The sequence below is a fragment of the Grammomys surdaster genome, unplaced genomic scaffold, assembly GCF_004785775.1.
Source record: "Grammomys surdaster isolate TR1022 unplaced genomic scaffold, NIH_TR_1.0 125974, whole genome shotgun sequence".
NCBI lineage: Eukaryota > Metazoa > Chordata > Mammalia > Rodentia > Muridae > Grammomys > Grammomys surdaster.
In genome coordinates, this window is record NW_021620791.1 from 803,181 (window position 1) to 824,400 (window position 21,220).

The 21,220-nt window shown below is 44.2% G+C and overlaps 1 protein-coding gene across 1 annotated transcript in view; it reads right to left on the bottom strand.

Annotated features, from left to right (window-relative positions):
* The window catches only part of Anxa13 (annexin A13), a 53,156-nt gene that overhangs the window by 22,762 nt on the left and 9,174 nt on the right, over positions 1-21,220 (bottom strand). Inside the window, exons 2-3 of the mRNA XM_028753863.1 lie at positions 7,821-7,899; positions 702-796 (exon numbers count right to left, since the gene is read on the bottom strand). Coding sequence (XP_028609696.1) covers positions 702-796; positions 7,821-7,899 — 174 coding nt within the window. The remainder of the gene's footprint in view (positions 1-701; positions 797-7,820; positions 7,900-21,220) is intronic.

Consider the following 21,220-nt stretch of genomic DNA (forward strand, 5'->3'; position numbering starts at 1 on the left):
AAACAGTCTTCCCCAGGGAAGAACACACCAATGGTTACCCAATACCAAAGAGTCAGCCCTGAAAACATGCATACAAATAACATTATACAGACTGAATAGTCACATTATGTATTTAGTAATATTTAAAAATAGATAATATTTAGCAATATATTTAGTAACATATTTAGAAATTTTATATATATATATATATATATTGTCTGTGTGTTTGTGTGTGTGTTGTGTATGCAACAACAATGAAATAAGAGGCCATGAGTTGGGAAGAGAGCATTAAGAGTTATTTAAAAGAGTTTGGAGGAAGGAAGGAAAGGGGAAATGATGAAATTATATTATCATTTCAAAAGCTAAAAGAAATAAATTTAAAAAGTTTTCTGTACCAATGTGAACAACTGAATGCACAAAAATTTGTATAGAAAGCCCTGCTTGTGGGAATTGGTTTTTAAATCACTGTCCCATCTATAAGTTATTATGTGAATGAAAAATGAGCACCTGCAATAGAAAAATGAAGTCAATTTTAAAAAGCCAGTGAGTTTAGGAGTATTGACATATAGGTGTTAGGTTGACATTGCAATGTTAATCTCTTTATCTAGTCAGTTAAAAGTTCCAAATGCCCTTTTCTCAGACTGTGTTCTGACTTTCACTGTGTTCTCCCTTCTGAGGTGTGTAACAGAGGCCGAGGTTGAGGCTGGCACATCCCCGCATACCTTGCCAAACTTCTCCTTGTACTTCTGCTTTATCTGTTGCCTCTGCTCCGATGTCCTGCTGGATAAGACTTCAATGATGGCTGCCTCATCCGTTCCTGAAGTTCGGGAGATAGAAACAAAGTCACAGTGATCAAGAAAAGATATGGAGGTTATCGTTGTTTGGGTCTGAAGAAGCCACGTCTCTGGATTAAAAGGGGTCAGAGGATAGAACAGAGGATAGATGGACTTGGTGCTTACTGTCTTCTGCTGAAAACCATGTTCTTGCCACTCAGACAAGTATCTATGGAGACCTCACCATGTGTGAAGGGCAGTGAGAGTCACTCATAGAGAAATGTCTATGGCAGGCACGTTTCCTAACTTAATTCCTAAGGGAGTAACGAAATCAGCATGAAACCTGAGCATGATTGTTCAGAGCAACACTGGCCAAAATCAGCCAATGGTAGAAATACCCCAAAGACCACCAGGAGACAAATGGCTAATCAAAATATGGGGTATCCGTACAAAAGAGTATTGGTGGGACACAAGAAGGACTAGGGTACAAAAAAAATATGAATGAACCTTGGAAATGTTATACTAAGTAAAAGGAACCAATCACAAGAGATCGGTATTGTAGGATTCTATTCATATGCAAATCGAGAATAAGGGATTTCACAGGGGAGAAAGTGGATTAGTGTTTGGGGGTGGATAGAGTAGACAGGAATATAAGGACATGAAAGTATTCTAAAAACAAGCAACTGTCCATGGCCACACCACCCTACACATACCCAATCTCATCTAAAATCAGTTTACTATGGCAGGGCTATATGCATATGTCTATGAATAGAGTGAACATTAAACTGTGTCTCCAATGAGTAAGTTATATAGTATGTGAATTGTAATCTTAATAAAGTTATTTTTAAAAACCTAATTAAAGGTATGGCTTGTGCCGTTTCTTCTGGGTACTTATAACTGAACAAATAAGATTGAAACCCAAATTTGCTGAATACTAATCTTACTCATATACATCCCCTCCCGTGTGTGTGTGTGTATGTGTGTGTGTGTAAAATACTTTGACACCTCTAATTCCTCACAAGCTTGGGTCATGTCATCCAAGGGTTTGTGAGAATTAAAAGACAGAGTCCAAAGAGGGGCCATGGTGGATACAGCAACAAACTGTATACCACAGAGAAGAAGCAACGTAAATGCCCAAGGACTTGGCACTACCTCGAGTCCATGGAGGGCTCGTGTCCAATGCTTAGCAATGATAGAGTATGCTATGGTCCCACCACAACACTCGGCAACTGTGATAACAATGGTAAGAGTGTGCTATGGTCCCACCACAACACTCAGCAACTGTGATAACAATGGTAAGAGTGTGCTATGGTCCCACCACAACACTTGGCAACTGTGAGCTCTGCATGGAACTTTTGTGGTCATCTAGTTCTTAATGACAGATGAGGAAACCTATGGAAGAACATTTGATTGGTTCCTGCATACTCTTTTCTATGCTCTGAGCACTGTAATTAGTCTGTCCCTCCCATCAGTCTCTTCCCACTCCCTCCTCCACCTTCTCAGCATCATATGCTGGCTGGTCCTTCTTTCCCTGCCCTCCAACCTCAGTTTCAATCCACCTTTCTGGTTGTGGTCTTCCTGGTCAGACAACCACAGCTCTTTCTTGTCCTCAGCTGAGCTCCAGATCAACCCCTCTAACCCAGCTCTTTCCTCTGAGTTCCCATCTTTTTTCAGTGGCCTGTGGCCACATTTACACGACCCTCCAAGCTGCTCAGAGAGTAGTTTAGTTAGATTCATTTGCTAAATTTTTAAGTCTATTCTCTGTGCTATTATTTTGTTTCCATGCATGGCATCACCTTAGTTAGAAAATCCAATGTCACCTAAGGGATCCATCCCTGTTTGGTTTGCTTTCTAATGCCACGTAACCATACCGGTCTCACCTACAGATAGGCTAATAGCTCTTTCATCTGAGCATCCTTCGCTCCTGCTTCCATTACCAAGTCCTGACTGGTTTTAGTCTTCCTGATACAAGGCACTGATCTCCGCCATGCCCGTCTCAAGTCACCTCATAATCTAAACGCTGTTAGTGATTTCTAGGATTTGGATCCGAGTCCCGGAATGGAAGAAGATTTCCTGAAATTTGGTCTCAAGCTGCTTTTCTAGATCCATTTCTGTGATGACTAACACTTAGCCTCTCGTAATGACATTTGTCTGTAGATCAGTTACTTTCATAAGCCTTGAAGAGCCAAGTTCCTGTTTACTCTGTTCTTGCATAGCCAGTTATGTAGCCAGTGTTAGGACCAGTTCTAGGATTGTATAATGTGATGTTGTGAGCCTAGTGGATGGGCCCTGGGCAGTGGTCACTCAATGGTAGTGGGCACTGTTACATTACTTGGGCCATAACTAGAAGCTTGAAGGTTCTGCCAAGTCCACCAATCTATTCTTTGCTAAGCCATATTACTGGAAGTATAAAATTGACTTAGAAAGGCTGACATATAACCGTTTTCACATTTAATAATTATGACTTAATGTGAACTTGTGTTTTGTGAAAGAACAAGGGTTACAAGTAAATTTAAGGAGAAGGAAATACTAAGTCAAACATATTTACCTTGGCCAAACTTTGGGGAAACAAATGTTGGGGGTTCAGATACCTTGCTAAATATTATTGACTCTTCAAGGATGTGGATGAGTCTGACATAGACCTGAGTCTTTTTACAGTAGATTATGGCGGCTCTAGAATATTCTATGTAAGTATGGGTTGCGTTGGCCTGTGGTGATTTATTCAAAGAAAGGTGTTGCGATGCAAAGCTGGTTCCTGTACCTTCGGGCTAACATTTCTTCCACTCATCTCATTGTGTCTTCAGAAATGGCCACAGCCCACAGACATATACTGTGGCCTACAGAGCCTTTCATGGTGGGCTTCTGATGTCCAGAACTGTCATATCGACACCTTTCCATTGTTTTAAGCCACTTAATTTTTGGAGAGTCATTATGAGATTCTAAGACATGAATATAACTGCTCTTCTCAGCAGTTCTTCAGACTTCGCCGCAGGAACCAAGACCTCTCTCCACAACTCCGAACCTGAAGAGTCCTGCAGTTGCTGGCACAACCTTCAGTTGCAGGGGAAGGGCAAGGGCAAGGTGACCTCTGAATGGAACTGAATGAATGGACTCACTGGGTGAGTACTACCCTGCTCAGAGACTGGGATCTTGTGGGACCAGTAAATGGAGCTGACATATTTTGATGGAAGAGTTGGGGCAAGAAAAAAAATCAGACTGTGGTCGGAGACAGGAGATGGACAGGAACTGCTGGACTTGAGGAAGGATAAGATGGAACCTGGTAGACATGTCTCTCCTGCACTTTGGCTTTGTATCAGCTCTGAAAACTGTCTTTGGAAAGACCCAACCAGAACTTAGAAGGAGAGGCTCAGCCCAGAGGATAGAGAATCCTGGGTTAGCCACTAGCTCTGTGTTCTTGAAGTGGGCCATTCACTTCATCTCAAGGATTATTCCCACCTCTGTAATTCTGGGAAGACTTTAGCCCTTTGAGTCCAAGTAGAGAAAGAGAAAATCCTCGGATGAGCTCACTTGCAAAAATAGCAGGAGTGAGTTGCTTGCCTCTTCCTGGTTTGGTTCCCACACTGTTTGTTACTCACTGTGTCCCCCCTTTATTTCCCCCAGGACTGTCACCTAGGTGATGTGTGTTTGCTTGCTTACTCTGTGGTGCTTTCGTGATTAACTTTTTAATGTCTGAGTGCCAGAAATCTCACCCTCAGAAAAGATTTCACTTCCCTTTAAATATCATAGAATGTACTCTTCCAGTGTAGTGGACTGTCTTTCCTTTGGGGCTGCTCCTATCCCTTCCAGAGGCCGCAGTATTTCAGGCTTAGATCTTACACCCTCCCATGCCTTCTTCCTTTGTTTGGTACATGGACTGTTTGAGGCCAGTGAAAATCTGGGGCTTCTTCCCTGGATCTTTCTCCTCTCACTCTGTGTCCAAATAGTCCTCTGCTCCAGCCTTTCAACCCAGGTCCCTTTGTGTATGGCAAGGTCTTAGAGGAGCACACGGGGCTTTTTAGTATACATCCTATTGCTCACCCCTCCCAAGCCCTTATCATCTTCTCTAGAGGGAGTTAGCAGCTACTATTTGGTTTTGCAAGCCAACAAAGAAGCGGGTTGCTGAAGATGACCTCACTCCACATTTCACGGTCCATGTGTCTTATAAGCAGTCTGTGAGGCTGAGCCTCTTCCTGCAAACATTTACAATGGTTTGAGGCACTCAGGGCGGTCCCCAGTGGTTCTGGGAAAGACTTTAAAATTGGAAGGAAAAAAATAAGACCCTTCATACTAGCTGTGCAGTAGACACTGGAGGGGAGTAATTACATTGCACTGTCAGAGCCAGAGTGGTCACCAGCCTGGAAGTATCCATGCGCATCTGTGGTATGCTTTCCCAGAAGTTTTCTGGAAAGCAACTGGGTGGTGTTGGAGTGTTGGCAGGATGGAGTCACAGCGTTTGAAGGCCACAAGATCCCGTGTGGCAGATAAACAAGGCTAAACTGGGAGCTTCTAGCAGAACTCCAGTCCACGCTGACCTGGCTGACCACAGAAAGCTGTGTTCTTAGATCCAGTGCTGGAAGCCATGCCCCATGTTCTCACACTGGGATACCCTGCCCCCTAAAGTCTTCTGGAAGAAGGGCACAGGGAAGACAAGCAATAATGACTGGGGCTGAATCCTGTCTGCCTGACTGGATCACGGGCTCACACTTGTTCTCGGCATTCTTCTTTAGAGGTTGTTGTGTCCTCTACCCCAAATTCAATGGCTTCAAACAACACAACTTATACCAGCACAGTTCTCTGAAATTGGAAGTCTGAAGTCACTGTGTCAACAGGGTTCTCCCAGTTCATTGGTGCTCTTTGAGCGTGGGTACATAAGAGCAGCCTCTACCTGTCTTCATGTGTCCCCAAACTGGCCACCACACCATCTTTCTCTTCTGTCTTTTTTTTTAATCTATTGTACATGCATATGCAAATGTATATGCTCTGTCTTCATGCACACCAGAAGAGGGAATCAGATGCCAACAAAGATGGTTGTGAGCCACCATATAGTTGCTGGGAATTGAACTCAGGAGACTCTGGAAGAACAGCCAGTGCTCTTAACTCCTGAGCCATCTCTTTAGCCCTCTTTTGTCTTTCTTTCCTTCTTTCCTTCTTTCTCTCTCTCTTTCTTTCTTTCTCTCTTTCTTCCTCTCTCTCTTTCTTTCTTTTTTATTGAATATTTTATTAACATTTCAGATGTTATCCCCTTACCCCATCCCCCCCCCACTCAGGAATTCCCTATCTCATTCCCCTCCTCCTGCTTCTATGAGGATGTGCTTCCACCTACCCCCCCCACTCCCACCTCCTCACCCTTGAATTTCCCCACACTCGGCATTCAGCCTTCATGGGACCAAGGATCTCCTCTCCCACCTATGCCCAACAAGGCCATCCTCCCCTATGTGGAGCCATGGGTCCCTCCCTATGTGCTCCCAGGCTGGAGGTTTAGACCCTGGGAGCTCTGGTTGGTTGGTATTGTTGCTCTTCTTATGGGGCTGCAAACCCCTTCAGCTCCTTCAGTCTTCTCTCTAACTTCTCCATGTTCAGCATCCTTAGTCATCAGGGAAATGCAAATCAAAACAACCCTGAGATTCCATCTCACACCAGTCAGAATGACTAAGATAAAAATCTCAGGCGATAGTAAATGCTGGTGAGGATGTGGAGAAAGAGGAACACTCCTCCATTGTTGGTGGGATTGTAAGATGGTGCAACCATTTTGGAAATCAGTCTGGCGGTTCCTCAGAAAATTGGACATAGCATTACCTGAGGACCCAGTTATACCACTCCTGGGCATATACCCAGAAGATGCTCCAACATATAACAAGGACATATGCTCAACTATGTTCATAGCAGCCTTATTTATAATAGCCAGAAGCTGGAAAGAACCCAGATGTCCTTCAACAGAGGAATGGGTAAAAAAAATGTGGTACATTTACACAATGGAGTATTACTCAGCTATTAAAAACAATGAATTCGAGAAATTCTTAGGTAGATGGATGGAACTAGAAAATATCATCCTGAATGAGGTAACTCAATCACAAAAGAAGATATATGCTATTCACTCACTGATAATTGGATATTAGCCCAGAAGCTTGAAATATCCAAGATTCAACTCACAGACCACATGAAGCTCATGAAGAAGGAAGACCAAGTGTGGGTGCTTCGTTCCTTCTTAGAAAGAGTAACAAAATACTCAAGGGAGCAAATATGGAGACAAAGTGTGGGAAACTGAAGGAGGAGCTGTCTGGAGACCATTCCACCTGGGTATCCATCCCTTGTGCAGTCACCAAAGGTAGACGCTGACGTGAATGTCAGGAAGTGCATGCTGACAGGAGCCTGTATAGCTGTCTCCTTAGAGGTCTGCCAGAGTCTGACATATTCTGAGACAGATGTTCACAGCTAACTCTTCTGTCTTTCTTAAGGACACCTGTCATTGGATTTCACACCTACCCAGGTATCCCAGGGGACTTTCTTCCTAGCATCCTTAACTCAATCACATCTGCAAAGACCCCTTTTTCAAATAAGGACAGAGCCATTCTCCCAGATCCTGGGGGCCTAAACCTTCAAGATGCCTCCGTTCAACCTTCTGTGATGAAGAACAGGTTGGGGCTGCTTAATGCACAGGCTGATGTAATTGGATCTGAGCTCCTTGTTAAGGAATGGCTTAATGGTTACCAGTGGAATACTGTACACAGCACGTAGATAGTGTGGGGAAAGGCTTGTTGGTCTGGAAGTTAGGGTCTAAGTTCTAGGTCAGAAGCATGCTCTGAAGTAGCTGAGCAGTTTAACTTCCATGCACTTTAGTGGACCTGAGCTTGACTCTAAGGTGTGGTCCCAGGCTCTGCAGTGTTCTTACTGAGACCTATTAGCAATGCAAAGTGGACAGTTCCCTTCTTCCCCGTCTCCCCAAGAGCTCTTGATGACTAGTATGCCTTTGAACATTTGAGAAGCCATGTATTAGATGATCTCCAGTGGCTCTGATGCCTAAGAGGCTGCTGGTCAAAAAGAAGTAAGTGAAGAAAATGATTTTCCTACCCATTCCTTTGCAGGCTTTGTATAGCTTTTTGGCATCTCGGTCTGCATCAAAGCCGTGGTGATGGCTTCTCTCTTTGGCCTGGAGAGGAAATAATTCAAAGGGTGAGGTGGATAATGTAGTTGTTCTTAAGTTAGTTTTGCTGGATTTGACAACTAACTAGAAGACCAAGCCATTGTCCAAACACAGGGCAGATGCCCCTCTACAAGTTGGTGTTTGTGGAAGTCAGCTGGGGAAGCTTTTCCCCCAGAGAGATGGCTGGTACTCCTTGGGGCCAGCTGGCCTTGGATGGTCATGGGGGAAGGGTCTTCTCTGTTCTTAAGGACAAGTAATTGCTCTGGCTAATTCTATGGTAAGTGATTTTCATAGCAACCCATCTTGTATGTCCTTTTCTCTCAAACACAGTACGGTACAGTGGGCCAGTGTCCCTAGAGTATCTGTCCTCCATGAAGGAGAGGCCAAGTGTATCCAAGGAGCACAATTTGCTAGCCAAAGCTGAGGGAACCTTATTACATTATCTTGCTGGCCTAAATCAGTGCCATCCATACAGGAGGGACATCATTTAGATTGTCAGAGACTCTGTGTGAACTGACAAGGGAGTCGTTTTTAGCTTTTAGTTTTTGTGGGAGAGAAAAGTCCTGTTTATGTATTGAGTTGTCTTGTGTCTCAGCGCTTGGATTGGTTCTTTTATGTATTCCAATCTCCTTATTATGTTATAATAATTAATAATAATAATAATAATATTGCAAGTGCAAAGGTTTTCCTTCACTCAGTCAATAAACTTTGTTTTTTCTTAGTTGTTTTAAAAAGACACTTTCATTAGCACTAACCTGGAAAACCAATACATTTGAATAAATAACAGATAACCATCAAAGTAACAGCTCATGATTAAAAATGTCAAGGTAGGAGGCTAAGTCGCCACTCTCAAGCTGGTAGCCTTGAGGACACCTGAGTTCTCTCAATTCTTTGCCTTTCCTCCACCAATGAGGCATCCATGTGTTTCCCTGTGAAGCTGCCTTAGGTCCTTGTCCCCTTCCCCTCCCTCCTTGCACAGAGGAAGTGAAAAGGAAGCCATGCACAGGACAATGGCCATGCAGCGTTTGTCTGGTTCACACCACTCTTTCTTTGGTGGCTTGCCCCTCTCACATTCTTGGTGACCCAAATGGGGCTGTCAGTCATGAGACCTGGTGCTTATCATCGTTGGACAGCAATGTGGACACCAGCCTCACCACTCTGGCTGTCATGATCTGTTTAGAATGCAGCATGCAGTCCAAACCGAGTGGCTCTTAGGTTAAGGCTGTTGGTGGCCATTTTGTCCACTCATGCCACAGAGACAAAGTGTGAGAGAGAAGAGAGAAGATGAGAGCAAGAGTCAGTGAGGAGAGAAGAGAGTGGGCAAGAAAGAAGGAGGAGGAGGCAGAGGAGGAAGAGGAGGACAAGGAGGAAGAAGAAGAGGGTAGGGATAAAAATATCCCGTCATGGCAGTGCCTGGATCCTTTTCTTTCTGTTTCATTTATGACAACCACAAACCTCCCCATTAGCTAAGAGATTATAACTTGGGTTTCTGCCTTCAAGACCCTGAGTGTCCTAACCAAGTCTGTGATCTGAAGAAGTTTTCCATGAATGGAGAACCATAGGTTCTGAGAGTCAGAGGTGGGGGGATGTTGGGGCCCCATCACCATTTTTGGATTATGAAGGCATGGGCTATCAGTTTTAAAAAACAATTCTTCTAAAAATGTCTTACAGTCATTTATGTACTGATTGACTTTGTTTGTATATGCCGATGGGTGTGTGCATGCAAGAGTGTCTGTGCAGAGGTCAGAGGATAATTTGCAGTGTTCTCTCCTTTCACCATGTAGGTCTCAAAGATCAAATTTGGTGGCAGGTGTTTTTAATCCACTGAAACATCTTGCCAACTTGACACAACCTGTATTGAAGTATTTGAAACAAGCCAGGAGATGGGCTGGCATTTTTAGAACACCCACTACATACCAGTCAATTTATAGGCCTTTGCTATCCTTAGAGGAAAAAGAATGCTTATAGCCTGCCTTATAGGTAAGGACTCCTGGCTTCAGGTCCTGCACCCTCATGCTCCTCACCCACTAATGCCACAGGCCTTCTGCTCAGACAGAGGACTGGTGTCCCAGTCTCCTTACCCGGATCTTGTGTGGGTTTGAGGACTGCTGCTTTTGGAGGCTTGTTGGTAAGAGCTGCCATATTGTTTTCAGAGCTCATTACCAAGTGACGCTTAAACATGGTGAAACTTTCCAACATGGCGAGTCAGAGTGCTCAGGCAAACGTGGGGTTCTTTGAGCATGGGACCCTTGAGGCTGCACAGACATGTTCACGGGGCCTATGGTACTTGTATGTATACTTGTGAACATAATGTGTGTATGCATGTGCGGCTTGTGTGTGAGTATAGGTATGGATTTGCTGTCTTGCCAGCATGGAGGATAGAAGACAGCCTTGGGTGTCAGTCCTCACCTTGTTTGAGACAAAGTCTCTTGTTGTTTGCCATTGTGTACACCAGGTTAGCCATCCTGGGAGCGTCCCTGGATACTTGCTTTCTTGCCTCATCTCTTGTTGTTGGAACTTTAGTGTTACTGGTGTGTGCTACTGCATCCAGTGTTATATAGATTCTACTGATTTGAACCCAGGTCCTCATGTTCATAGATTTCAATGTTTGGCCATCAGAGAGCAACACTATTTGAAAAGACTTAGGGTCTAGGCAGTGGTGGCACATGCCTTTAATCCCAGCACTCTGGAGGCAGAAGCAAGAGGATCTCTGAGTTCATTGCCAGTCCGATATACAAAGTGAGTTCCAGGACAGCCAGGACTACACAGAGAAACCCTGTCTTGAAAAAATAAAAACAACAACAAAAACAAAGAAAGAAGGGGAGAGAGACAGAGAGAGATCTGTTTGGGTTTCTTCTGTATGGGTCTGTCTCCACAATGGGCATATTTATGTTTGTCAAAGGCTCCTTGGTTAATCCTGGGATGTCCTGGAGCTCTAAAGAGGACCTGGAACAGGCTCTTCTCTGGAATGCACAGGTAGCAGGCATGCCATAGTCATTGTTCATTGTTAAATGGGCAGCTGACTTTGGTACCTAGTCCTGTTTGCCAATAAGGAGATTTCATTCTTAAAACCAGAGCCATGGTGCAGAACTTTCACATAGAGGAGGAATGTGGGGTCAGATATAGAACTGATGGCTGGGGACTCTAGCACGGAGTCACGATATTCCCCAGGTTTTGCATGAGCACACAGATCCTCTTCTTGCTTTGCACATGGAGGCAGAGTGACATCCTTTGTGTTGATGTGTTTGTCTTGAGCAGCCCTGGCACCCAGTGGCACTCAGGAAACAAAGATGGCACAAGAGATTGAATACCAGTAACAATCAGTGTGAAGGTCTGGGCTCTGAGCCACAGGAATTCTGGCTCAAGTGTGATTCTGCCACTTGGCTCTTCACCTGAGTCAGGGCCATGATCTGTAAAATGCAGGCCGCATCTATCTGGCCAGGCCCAAGTGGCATGAGACTCCATTTCAAATTCCAGCTTTATACCACACAACTGCTTCCTGCCAGCATTCAGTGTCCCACTGTTACATAGCATTCATGATGGCTCTTCCCTGCTTCCCCAGCCATGTCTTGCCTTTTTTGTCCTTTAATTCGGTCTACAACATTTCAGGAAGTGATATTCATGTAAATATCAATTACATATATGTTTTTGAGACAAGCTCTCCCTGTGTAGCCAAGGATGACCTTGACTATTGAGACTCTGGCCTTTATTTCCAAATGCTAGGTTTACAGATGTGAGCCATGCCTGGCTTGGTTATGCATATTTGATCAACATGGTTGGAAAGTTACATGACCATATATGAGGATACATGAGTTTCGTATTCTGCATACTTTGGTTCACAGATATTTAGCATACATCTATGTATCTATATATAAAGACATATATGTGCGTATGTCTATATATCACAATAGCCAAACAATATTATTTATTGTAGTTGGCCACTGAAGACCTACTAGTTAAGCTAAGTAGAATGTGAAATGTTACTCATTACTGGCTGTGTAATATACCAGAATAGTTTACTACACTCCTTGTTGACTTAATCATATCATCTAACATTTAAGAAAGGAAAATATAATTTTTATTTACTAATTGATATCTCACTCTAGATTTTTTTTCCCAATGGGCTGGAGAGGTGGATCAGTGGTTAAGAGCACTGGCTCCTCTCCCGTGCGCCTGGATTTGAGTCTCAGCACCCACAAGGCAGGTCTCAATTGTTCATAATTCTAGTTTCATAGGCTCAGATGCCTTCTTCTGACGTCCACAGACACCAGGCTCTCGTGTGGTGTAACATATATGCATTCAAATGCTTGCTTGGTCCACCATTGGTCCTGAACACTTGTCTGCAGAAGGGAGTAAGAGAGGAAAGAAGAGATGAAGAAAGAAAAAGGAAGGAGGAATGAGAAAGGTGGGAAGGACGGAGAAAAGGAGAGACTCTTCAGGGGAGAGCCTCGTTTGCTGTGATCTATCTTAATTAATTCATGTGGCTCTTACACAGTTAGACTTTCTTTTTAGTTTTTTGTGGTTGTTGGGTGTTTTGATTTTTAAAACAGGGTCTCACTCTGTAGCTCAGGCTAGCCTAGAACTCGCTCTATGGTACAGAATGAACTCAAAATCAGAGCAATCCTCTGGCTTCAGCCTCTGGAATCCTGGACATGCTCAGTTGTATAACCATATACTTATATTTTCCAATCCCAGTGTTGCCTGAGCTGAGACTCAGGACTGAGGGTAGACAAGTCTGAGTTACTGGGATTCAAATCCAGTCTGACCAGGACCCTCTTACACTTGACTCCCCCCCCCCACTTATTTACACTTCGTTATCTATTTAATTAGAGTCTCCAGCTCATCTTTAAAGCGCATACTCTTTCTCATGTGTAGTGTGGCATTCAGATGCAGTCGTGTCTGGGACAGGGTAGCAAGATGCCTGATTACTGTGATCACTTGGTTGGTGGCACGTAGAAGGTGGGCTGCCTGGTGACATAAGGATGTAAGGGTCATTTGTAACTCTCAAGTATTGTTGACATGCAATGGGAGTGGCACTGGGATTTAATAGTTCCACCACAGGTCCCTGGAGGTCCTGGCTAGGGGCACTCTGCTTAGTAAATATTTGAGAATGGTTGCCTGGTGTCCAGGCTCTGAGCCAGCAGGGCTCAGGAAGTACAGAGGGCAGAGGGCTGGTGTGCACTGATCTGCCGGCTGCTGCTGTCGAGGCCACTGTGAAGTAAATGAAGAGGGTGAGGATATTAAATATCATCCTGAGTGAGGTAACTCGGACCCAAAAGGACATGCATGGTATGTACTCACTAATGAGTGGATATTAGCCAAAAAAAATACAGAATACCCAGGATACAGAGCTCAAGAAGGTTAACAAGCCGAAGAACCCAAGTGAGGATGCCTCAATCCCACTTGGGAGGGAGAAGAAAGTAATCATGGGGGGGGGCAGAGGAAGGGAGGGACCTAGGTGGGAGAGAGGACAGGGATGGGAAAAGGGGAACATGATCAGATATGGAAGGAACAGGACCTGAGGACCAGCAGAATGAATGGAAACAGGCAATCTTGGGATATGGGAGGTGAAGGGACCCTCTAGAATGGATCAGAGACCTGGGAGGTGAGAGACTTTCAGGACTCAAAACAGAGGGATCTTAGATGAAATGCCCAACAGTAGGGAGAGGGAACTTACAGAGTCTATCTCCAGCAGAAAAACAGGACATCAACTGGAGGGATGGGGATGCCATCCCACAGTCAAAAACTCTGGCCCAAAATTGTTCCTGTCTGAAATAACTGCAGGGACAAAAATGGAGAAGAACCGGAGGGGGAAAAGGTCTAGTGATAAGCCCAAAGTGGGATCCAGCTCAAGCGGAGGCTCCAAAGCCTGACACTATTACTGATGCTATAATGTGTTTACAGACAAGAGCCTAGCATGGCTGCCCTCTGAGAGGCCCAATAAACTGCTGAAAGAGTCAGATGCAGATACTAGCACTCAACCAATGGACAGGAGCCGGAGACCCTTGTGGTTGAATTAGGGGAAAGCTGGAAGAAGCTGAGGAGGAGGGTGACCCCATAAGAAGACCAGCAGTCTCAACTAACCTGGACCCCCCAAGATCTCTCAGACACTGAGCCACCAATTAGGCAGCATACACCAGCTGATATGAGCTCCCCCTCACCACATACACAGCAGAGGACTACCTGATCTGGCCTCAGTGAGAGAAGATGCATCTAAACCTTGAGAGACTTGAGGCCCCAGGGAATGGGAAGATCTGGTGGGGTGGGGGTGGGGGTCCTCTTGGAGACTGGGTGGGGGTGGGGGTCAGGGAGGCAGGGGTGGAGGAAGGTATGGGAAGAGGAACAGTCAGAGGGTGGACCAGGAGGGGGATAACGACTGGACTGTAAAAGGAGACTAAAGAATAATAATAAAACAAAATAAAACAAAACAGAGAACAACGACAACAACAACAACAACAAAAAACAAGGGGCAGGATTAGAGGAAGGAGTATCTCAGTCTATGAAGCAGGAGCAAAGCAGAGGGAGGCTATGTCTAGGGATAGCCCCAGACATGTCTAGACTCTTCTTAACGACAATTGCCATGGCAACACTCATGGTGCATGAAGCAAGTTTAGCTATTCTGGCTTAGCTTGTCTTGCACTGTTTTATTGTTGTTGATGATGTTGTTGTTTGTTTTGTTTTCCAAAAGCAATATTCATGAAAAAGTTAACAATTTGATTGACGTATACTTGGTAGCATACACTGCATACAACTTGATGCTTTTAGTTACACACATAAACCTGTGGAACTGTCACCATGGTCAGGGTTCTAAACACATCTTCACCTCCCCCAAGTCACTGTGCCTGACCTACTTGGAAAGATCCTGTCCTAAAGAAACAAGCAAAAACTAAAAACAATATGGGGAGCCCCTTAGAAATGACATTTGTGGCTATCTGGTTGTCCTTTGGTCTTCACACAAATATGCACACACTTGCACCTTAACATACATAACACACACACACACACATACACACACACACAAAATCTACCTTTACTGCAGTGAACTCAAAATTGCAAACTGTATATTTGGTCTTAGGTCCAAACTGCTTTATTGTTTTAATTAGCAGCGAGGACTGAAGGCCACAGAGGAATGTCTGGGAGCAAAGCTTAGCACTAACAACAGGCAAAACCACATCACTTATTCCATGGCAGGCCCTGGTCTACATGATTTACATTGAAGCCATGTTTAATCCTTGCAGCAACTGGGGAGACAGGTGCTATGACTCTGCAAGTTAGAAGACCAAGGCAGAGAGGTAAATGACACGTCCAAAGTCAAGTGACTGAGTAACTTTGCATGCCCACACTCTGGGTCCAGAAACTCTGCTATTGGCTTCCCATTACTGATTCTTTGGGGCCCTACTTAAATTATTTTTAAGAATGGAAATGGTAGTCCATTCTGTGAAAGATTGTCATTCACAGAAGCATCATTTGGTACTTGTCCCCTGGCCAGAGAAGCAAAGAGCCTCTTGTGTAGATAGCTGTGGGGTCAAGAGGCGTTTAGTGAAACAAAAATAAAAAGTGAAATGGAAGCTGAGGGCTGGGTACCACTCTTTGCAAGGTAACATGGGTAACCATCTCTTCTCAGGCAGACTGGGCATGCAGGATGGTCACTGTGTTCCTTTTCATTCAAGTAGAACCGTGTGTTCTGCTTCTTATTTGGAAACTGAGATTAACACCTGGCCTGAGATTAACAGTCTCGGAAAGATCAACTATTGGCTATTTGACATGATGACCCAGCGCTGGCAGGGGAGAACTCAGCTTTTCAGTCCTTCACAAGCTCTGAGGACACTTCCACCTCCTCTCCGCATCTCACCCCACGCTTTCAAACTTGCCACTGTTTTCCAGAACAGAAAGTGCTACAGCATGCTGTGATGTGTGTGTGTGTGTGTGTGTGTGTGTGTGTGTGTGTGTGTGTGTGTTTGAGAGAGACAGACAGTGACATAGAGACAGAGATGAAAGAGAGAGACAGAGAGTAATTTTAGCAAAGGCATTCTAAAGACTGGAAAGGTATCAGTAGAAGGTCACTTCTAATGTGTATATTTGGGGGTAGATGGGACTGACTTCCAGCCTGACAAACTGTCAAATATTGTCATAGATAAAATGTCATGAGTTTCTCTGATAGAATGTATAAATTGTCTCCTGTTTTGTGTTATTCCCAAGAGGTCATTATGGTGCAACAAGGGAGGAAGGGGAAAGATACTTCAAGTGGATTCTTCACTGAAATTTCCTGAGTGGAATCTCATGACTCTTCTTTTTTAAAGAACAACAAGTCATTGCCATTGATTTCCGTGGGAAGTCACAGAGCATACAGTTGTTTATGGGAATATACTAAAGCCTCTACTCTATTCTAAAACCATCTCTACCTGTCTGCCTAGAACTGGGGATTTCCTGGGATGTGGGGTTTTCAGTACTTTGTCTGACCGTGCTGGGATAGATCAACCATCCCATCTGAAGCTGACTAGATAAGTGTGTAAGCTCCAGTTGTGAGCATCTCACCCTGACTCTGGGCTCAGAGAAGTCATATCAGGTATTGAAAATTGGCCATATAGTTAGCAAACCTATAAATAAGGCTTTTGATTATGGTCTTGTTTTTCAGAACATCTACTGACTTTGTCTTTTGTGTTTGCTTTCTACACTAGACATTTCTATCATAGTCCCATCACTGTGACATGTATCAGCCTGGCTTTTTCCTTAGACTGTAGAGTTTTTGGTGATAAGAGTCATTTCGTGTCTACTGTCACATCCCCAAGACTCATTACAATGACACCCCCCCCCCCACTGAGGCACTTGGTCAGTGTACATGTATCAGTGAAGGTAACCGGACCCTATGCTGCCAACTCCAACCATCCCACATGTAACAGATGGTGGAACTCTTCTTCGGCAGATGCATTTCTCTATCTTTTCAGGAGACAAGGATCCTCTTCCTTATACAACGTGTAGTGTGGCCTTGTCCTACTTTGTGTCATTGTCAATGGTCAAGGACAATGGTAAGGACAGAGGAAGGTAAGAGAAAACCTATTAGGACAGAGAGGCTGAGTTGCAAATGACATCAAGCTTCCTGGGGCAGTGAGGCACAGAAAAGAAAGAAAATAACTGTAAGCGGATTCCCGTTCCCTCAGGAAGACAGGACTCCTGGGAAATCGAGGGCCCCGGATACTCAGATGTGGAGCAAGTCTGAGCTAAATTGAACTTAGAGCTCTTAGAATTGATACCACATAGAGGGAAAATGGGCTCTGAGGAAGATGGCCTGGCCAGGAAAAAGTTGAGTAGTTTTTCAATCCTGGCTGCATATCACAATCATTTTTGGATGTTGAAAATTATACAAAGGACAGAGCCAAATTTTGGTCCCACTAAATCAGGAGAGGCAAGATATAGGCAGGTCTTATGTCAGTTTGAAGTTCTCCAACAATTCTAATGGACAGCCAAAGGTTGAGAGCCTTTGATCGAACAATAATATAAACATTTCCATTCAGATTCCAATGAAGGCAAAGGAGAAGTAGAAATGTTCTGGGGATTTATGTAGGCAAGAAAGCCTGGACTTCTCCAAAACGCTAAACAGAGAGGGAAGACCTTTACCATAGACTCTTACGGTGGAACACAATTAGAGTCTTTTCAAATAGGTGACATGGAACACCAAGGCAAGGGAGTCATTAGAAAAGGACTTCCCGGGCCTGGGAGGTGACTCAGTGGGCGGATGTGACTGCCATCAAGCTAATGACTTGAGTTGGCTCCCTGTGACTCATATGGTGAAGGAGAAAACTGAGTCCCAGAAGTTGGCTTCTGAACTCTACCCATGTGCCTCTGACCGCCATATGACCATGGCATGTGAACACACACACACACACACACATATCACAAAAAAATAAACAAACAAATGATATAATAAGAAAAAGTAAAACAATTCCCTTTTAAAGTCTTCCTCAATCCTTCTGATTGTCTTTGCCTGGAACCTGAGGGTTTCACACCTTTTAATCTAACAGACGAGACGTCGTAAGCTGAGGGCCACCCCTTCCCGTCATGTGTGCTTGGAAAATAAAGTTGTAACAGTCTATCCAGTTATGTCTGGTCCATGGCTATTTCTGTATGATAACAGGATGTAAGTAATTTCACACTGGCCACCAAGGCCTCAGATATTTACCGTGTCAACTTCTATTCTGTCCATGCAAAATGTTTTCCCCCTCACTTTAAAAATCCAAGAGAGGGCGACAGCAGACTTAGTTAGAATCTGATATGGTCTTCCGTTTTCACCTTCTTACACATACACTGATGCTAGTTCACCATTCATAGTGCTAATCTAGAGTTTCCTCTTAAGATAAATTCACTGATGCAAACAAAACAAAACAAAAACAGATTTAAAGATGGTAATTAGAACGGTTAGAAGATCAGGTGACATGTGCATCCTGCCAACATCACGCAGGTTGTATTTAAGTTTGAACCTTAGGACACTGTATCTAATCCTGTCCTTTCACAGGTAAAGAAACTACAGTCTAGTGATGAAGTCACCTGCCTGTGGTTACCTACTTACTGATGGAATAGATTCCTGTCCCCGTTAGAATAATGGTCTCATACCTCTAAATGGTTAGTCATTTGTACTTTGGGCCAGTTAGCCTGAACACAAATTACTGCACAGTTAAAGTTCATGGATCCAGAGCCAGTTAATATCCTTATGACATATCCATAGACACGGAGAGTAGAGATTGACAGACAACTTGAAACAATCAAGGGGCCATTTGCATTTTAAGCATGACATGTTGGTTTCATTAGGTTGATTGTTTCTTGGTCATGGTTTCCTATGGTTAATCAATCTGATTAAAAGTCTTGTTTTATTTAATAAAGCACACTTAAGTGTGTGTGTGGCAAATGCTAAGACTACTAAACAGAAAACTTTTTTTTTTTTGTATATTCTGTTGGGCACATTTAAGCCCAGTTTGAATCTTACAGGAATATTTGGTATTCTTCTCCATATTTATAACTATTTCCACTGGGATTCTCCTTGATCACACCAGCTAAGGCAGAGCTTTCCCTGGTCTCGGTGCCTCTTCCCACTGGTATCCATTCCACTTACTAATCTTGGGATGGGTCGGAGAGTGCTGGGGAGCGGGTATGGAAGCCCGAGCTCTGTCCACCTACGGGTGTTGGAGGTGTGACAGAGCCATGTGTTGCCATGGATTCGGCTTTCAGGGATGCAGTTTTGAAGTGGTACTATGATTATTAAGTGATTGGTCATCATTCTACACGAGTAAGCTATTTGAATAATTTTACAAATAAGGTTGAAGGAAGACAAATGGGGCTTGAAAGGTGGCTCAGTGGTTAGAGTGCTTGTCATACAAATGTGAGACCTGGGGTTGCGATCCCCAGCACGCATGTAAATGCTTCGTGGTCCTCCTATAATTTCAGGGCTGGGGCAGTCTGGGGAGGTATATGAGCTGAAACTGGCAAGCTCTGGGTTCAGTTGTGTCTCTGATGTGCAAGGTGGAGAGCATTTGGAGAAGACCCCTGATGCTAGCTCCAAGCTGCCACTCACATGCTCACTCGTATGGGACATGTACACACATGCCACACAGGCAGACACATGAAGAAGAAAAAAGAAAAGAAAAAGACATCCATTTGGGTCAGATCCTGACATGCATTTTTACATATACTGACTGTGTTTTGATAAATGAATAAAACTTATATTAGAAATAAACTTTCTTTTACTTATATTCTTTATGTTTGGACCATTTTTTTTAATTGATTTTTTGAGACAGAGGCTCTGTGTAGCTGGCTATCCTAAAATTCACTATGCAAACCAGGCTGCTGGCCTCAAACTCACAGAAATCCTCCTGTTTCTGCCTTCTGATTGCTGGGATTAAATGGGTGCCTTTTTGGTACCTTTTAATGCCAAATGGCATAGTTAGGGTATTTTCTATAAAGAAAAGTGTTCTCAGGCTTTATGTGTTGATGTGACTTTTATCTATCAAAGGGGATTGTGATTGTGGACTTGGCCAGAAGCAAGGAAGCCTGACCTAAGACTCTTCAAAAGCAGCACCTTAAAGTGGCAGGTATCATTATTACTGAAGAGGTAGTAAACACTCAGATGTGTAGATGTGTGGCCACTGAGCCAGGATATACGGAGGCAAATCCAGGAAGCCTTCAGAGGGTTTTAACCAAGCAGGAGAGGTGTGTTAGTGAACTCGTGAGTGATCACAGCAGTGTCTTTCCCCACAGTATCACTCTGCTCAGAGACACCTGTAGCTTAGCAGTCCGTCAGCCATGTCACTGACTGTGCAGTGAGGCTGTCCCTCCCCACAACCCGGCCACCATAAATCACTGACACAGAACAACTGCTGCCCTCATCAGGAGGCCAAGGGTCAGTCTTCAGGAGCTTTCCCCCTGTGATAAGAAATAGGGTCAATGTGAAGGGGAAAGGTAACAGATAAGATGGCAGATGCAGATCCGGAGAGCTGAAGACATTATGAGGACAGCTTCTGCCCCTGGTCTCGCTCTCCCAAAGGTGTGTGACAAATGCACTGGCTCTTAACTAACCAGGAGTGACTTCTCCTTCTGGGCAATATTGCCTGAAAACATTTACAATGATTCCCAAACAGGGGACTACTACTCTTATAGCCAAGGATAAAAGCCATGGACTGCTAAACACACTCCTACACATAGAAAACCCCTCACAACAAAGCGCTGCCTGAGCCCAAGTGTCAAGGTCCTATGTGCCCAGGGTCTAGATGGCCTGTGCTTTTCATGATGCTGTCAACACATTCCTTTAGAAGGTGTTGTGTGTGTAGCTGCGTTTCTAGTGGTGAACCGGCCAGTGGGTCCTGACGAAGGCAAAGATTTTCAGGCACTAAAGGAAATAACTGGGGATCCAAAAAAGGGAAGATTAAAAGCAGGCTGTGTCTTTCTGAGGATAATCTGAACCATGAGTAAAAGGGTAAAGTAATGTAGAAGAAAAAGATGGAGCTGAGTACAGACCCTGAGCGAGAAGCTGGGTGAGAACCTGTCGCCTCCGGTTCTGCTGTCTGCGTCCTGGTATTGAGGACACCACAGCCTGCATGGCAGGGTGTCACAGCTATGTGACAGCTCTCAATTGGCCCATTTTAGGGTCTTTTAGTGCTGTATTGGGCCCAAGAACATGGAGTGTCTAATACAGTTGTTTTCAATCTTCCTAACGCTGCAAACCTTTACTACAGTTCTTCGGGTTATGGTGACCCCCAACCATAAAATTATCTTTGTTGGGGGCTGGTGAGACGGCTCAGCAGTTAAGAGCACTGACTGCTCTTCCAGAGGTCCTGAGTTC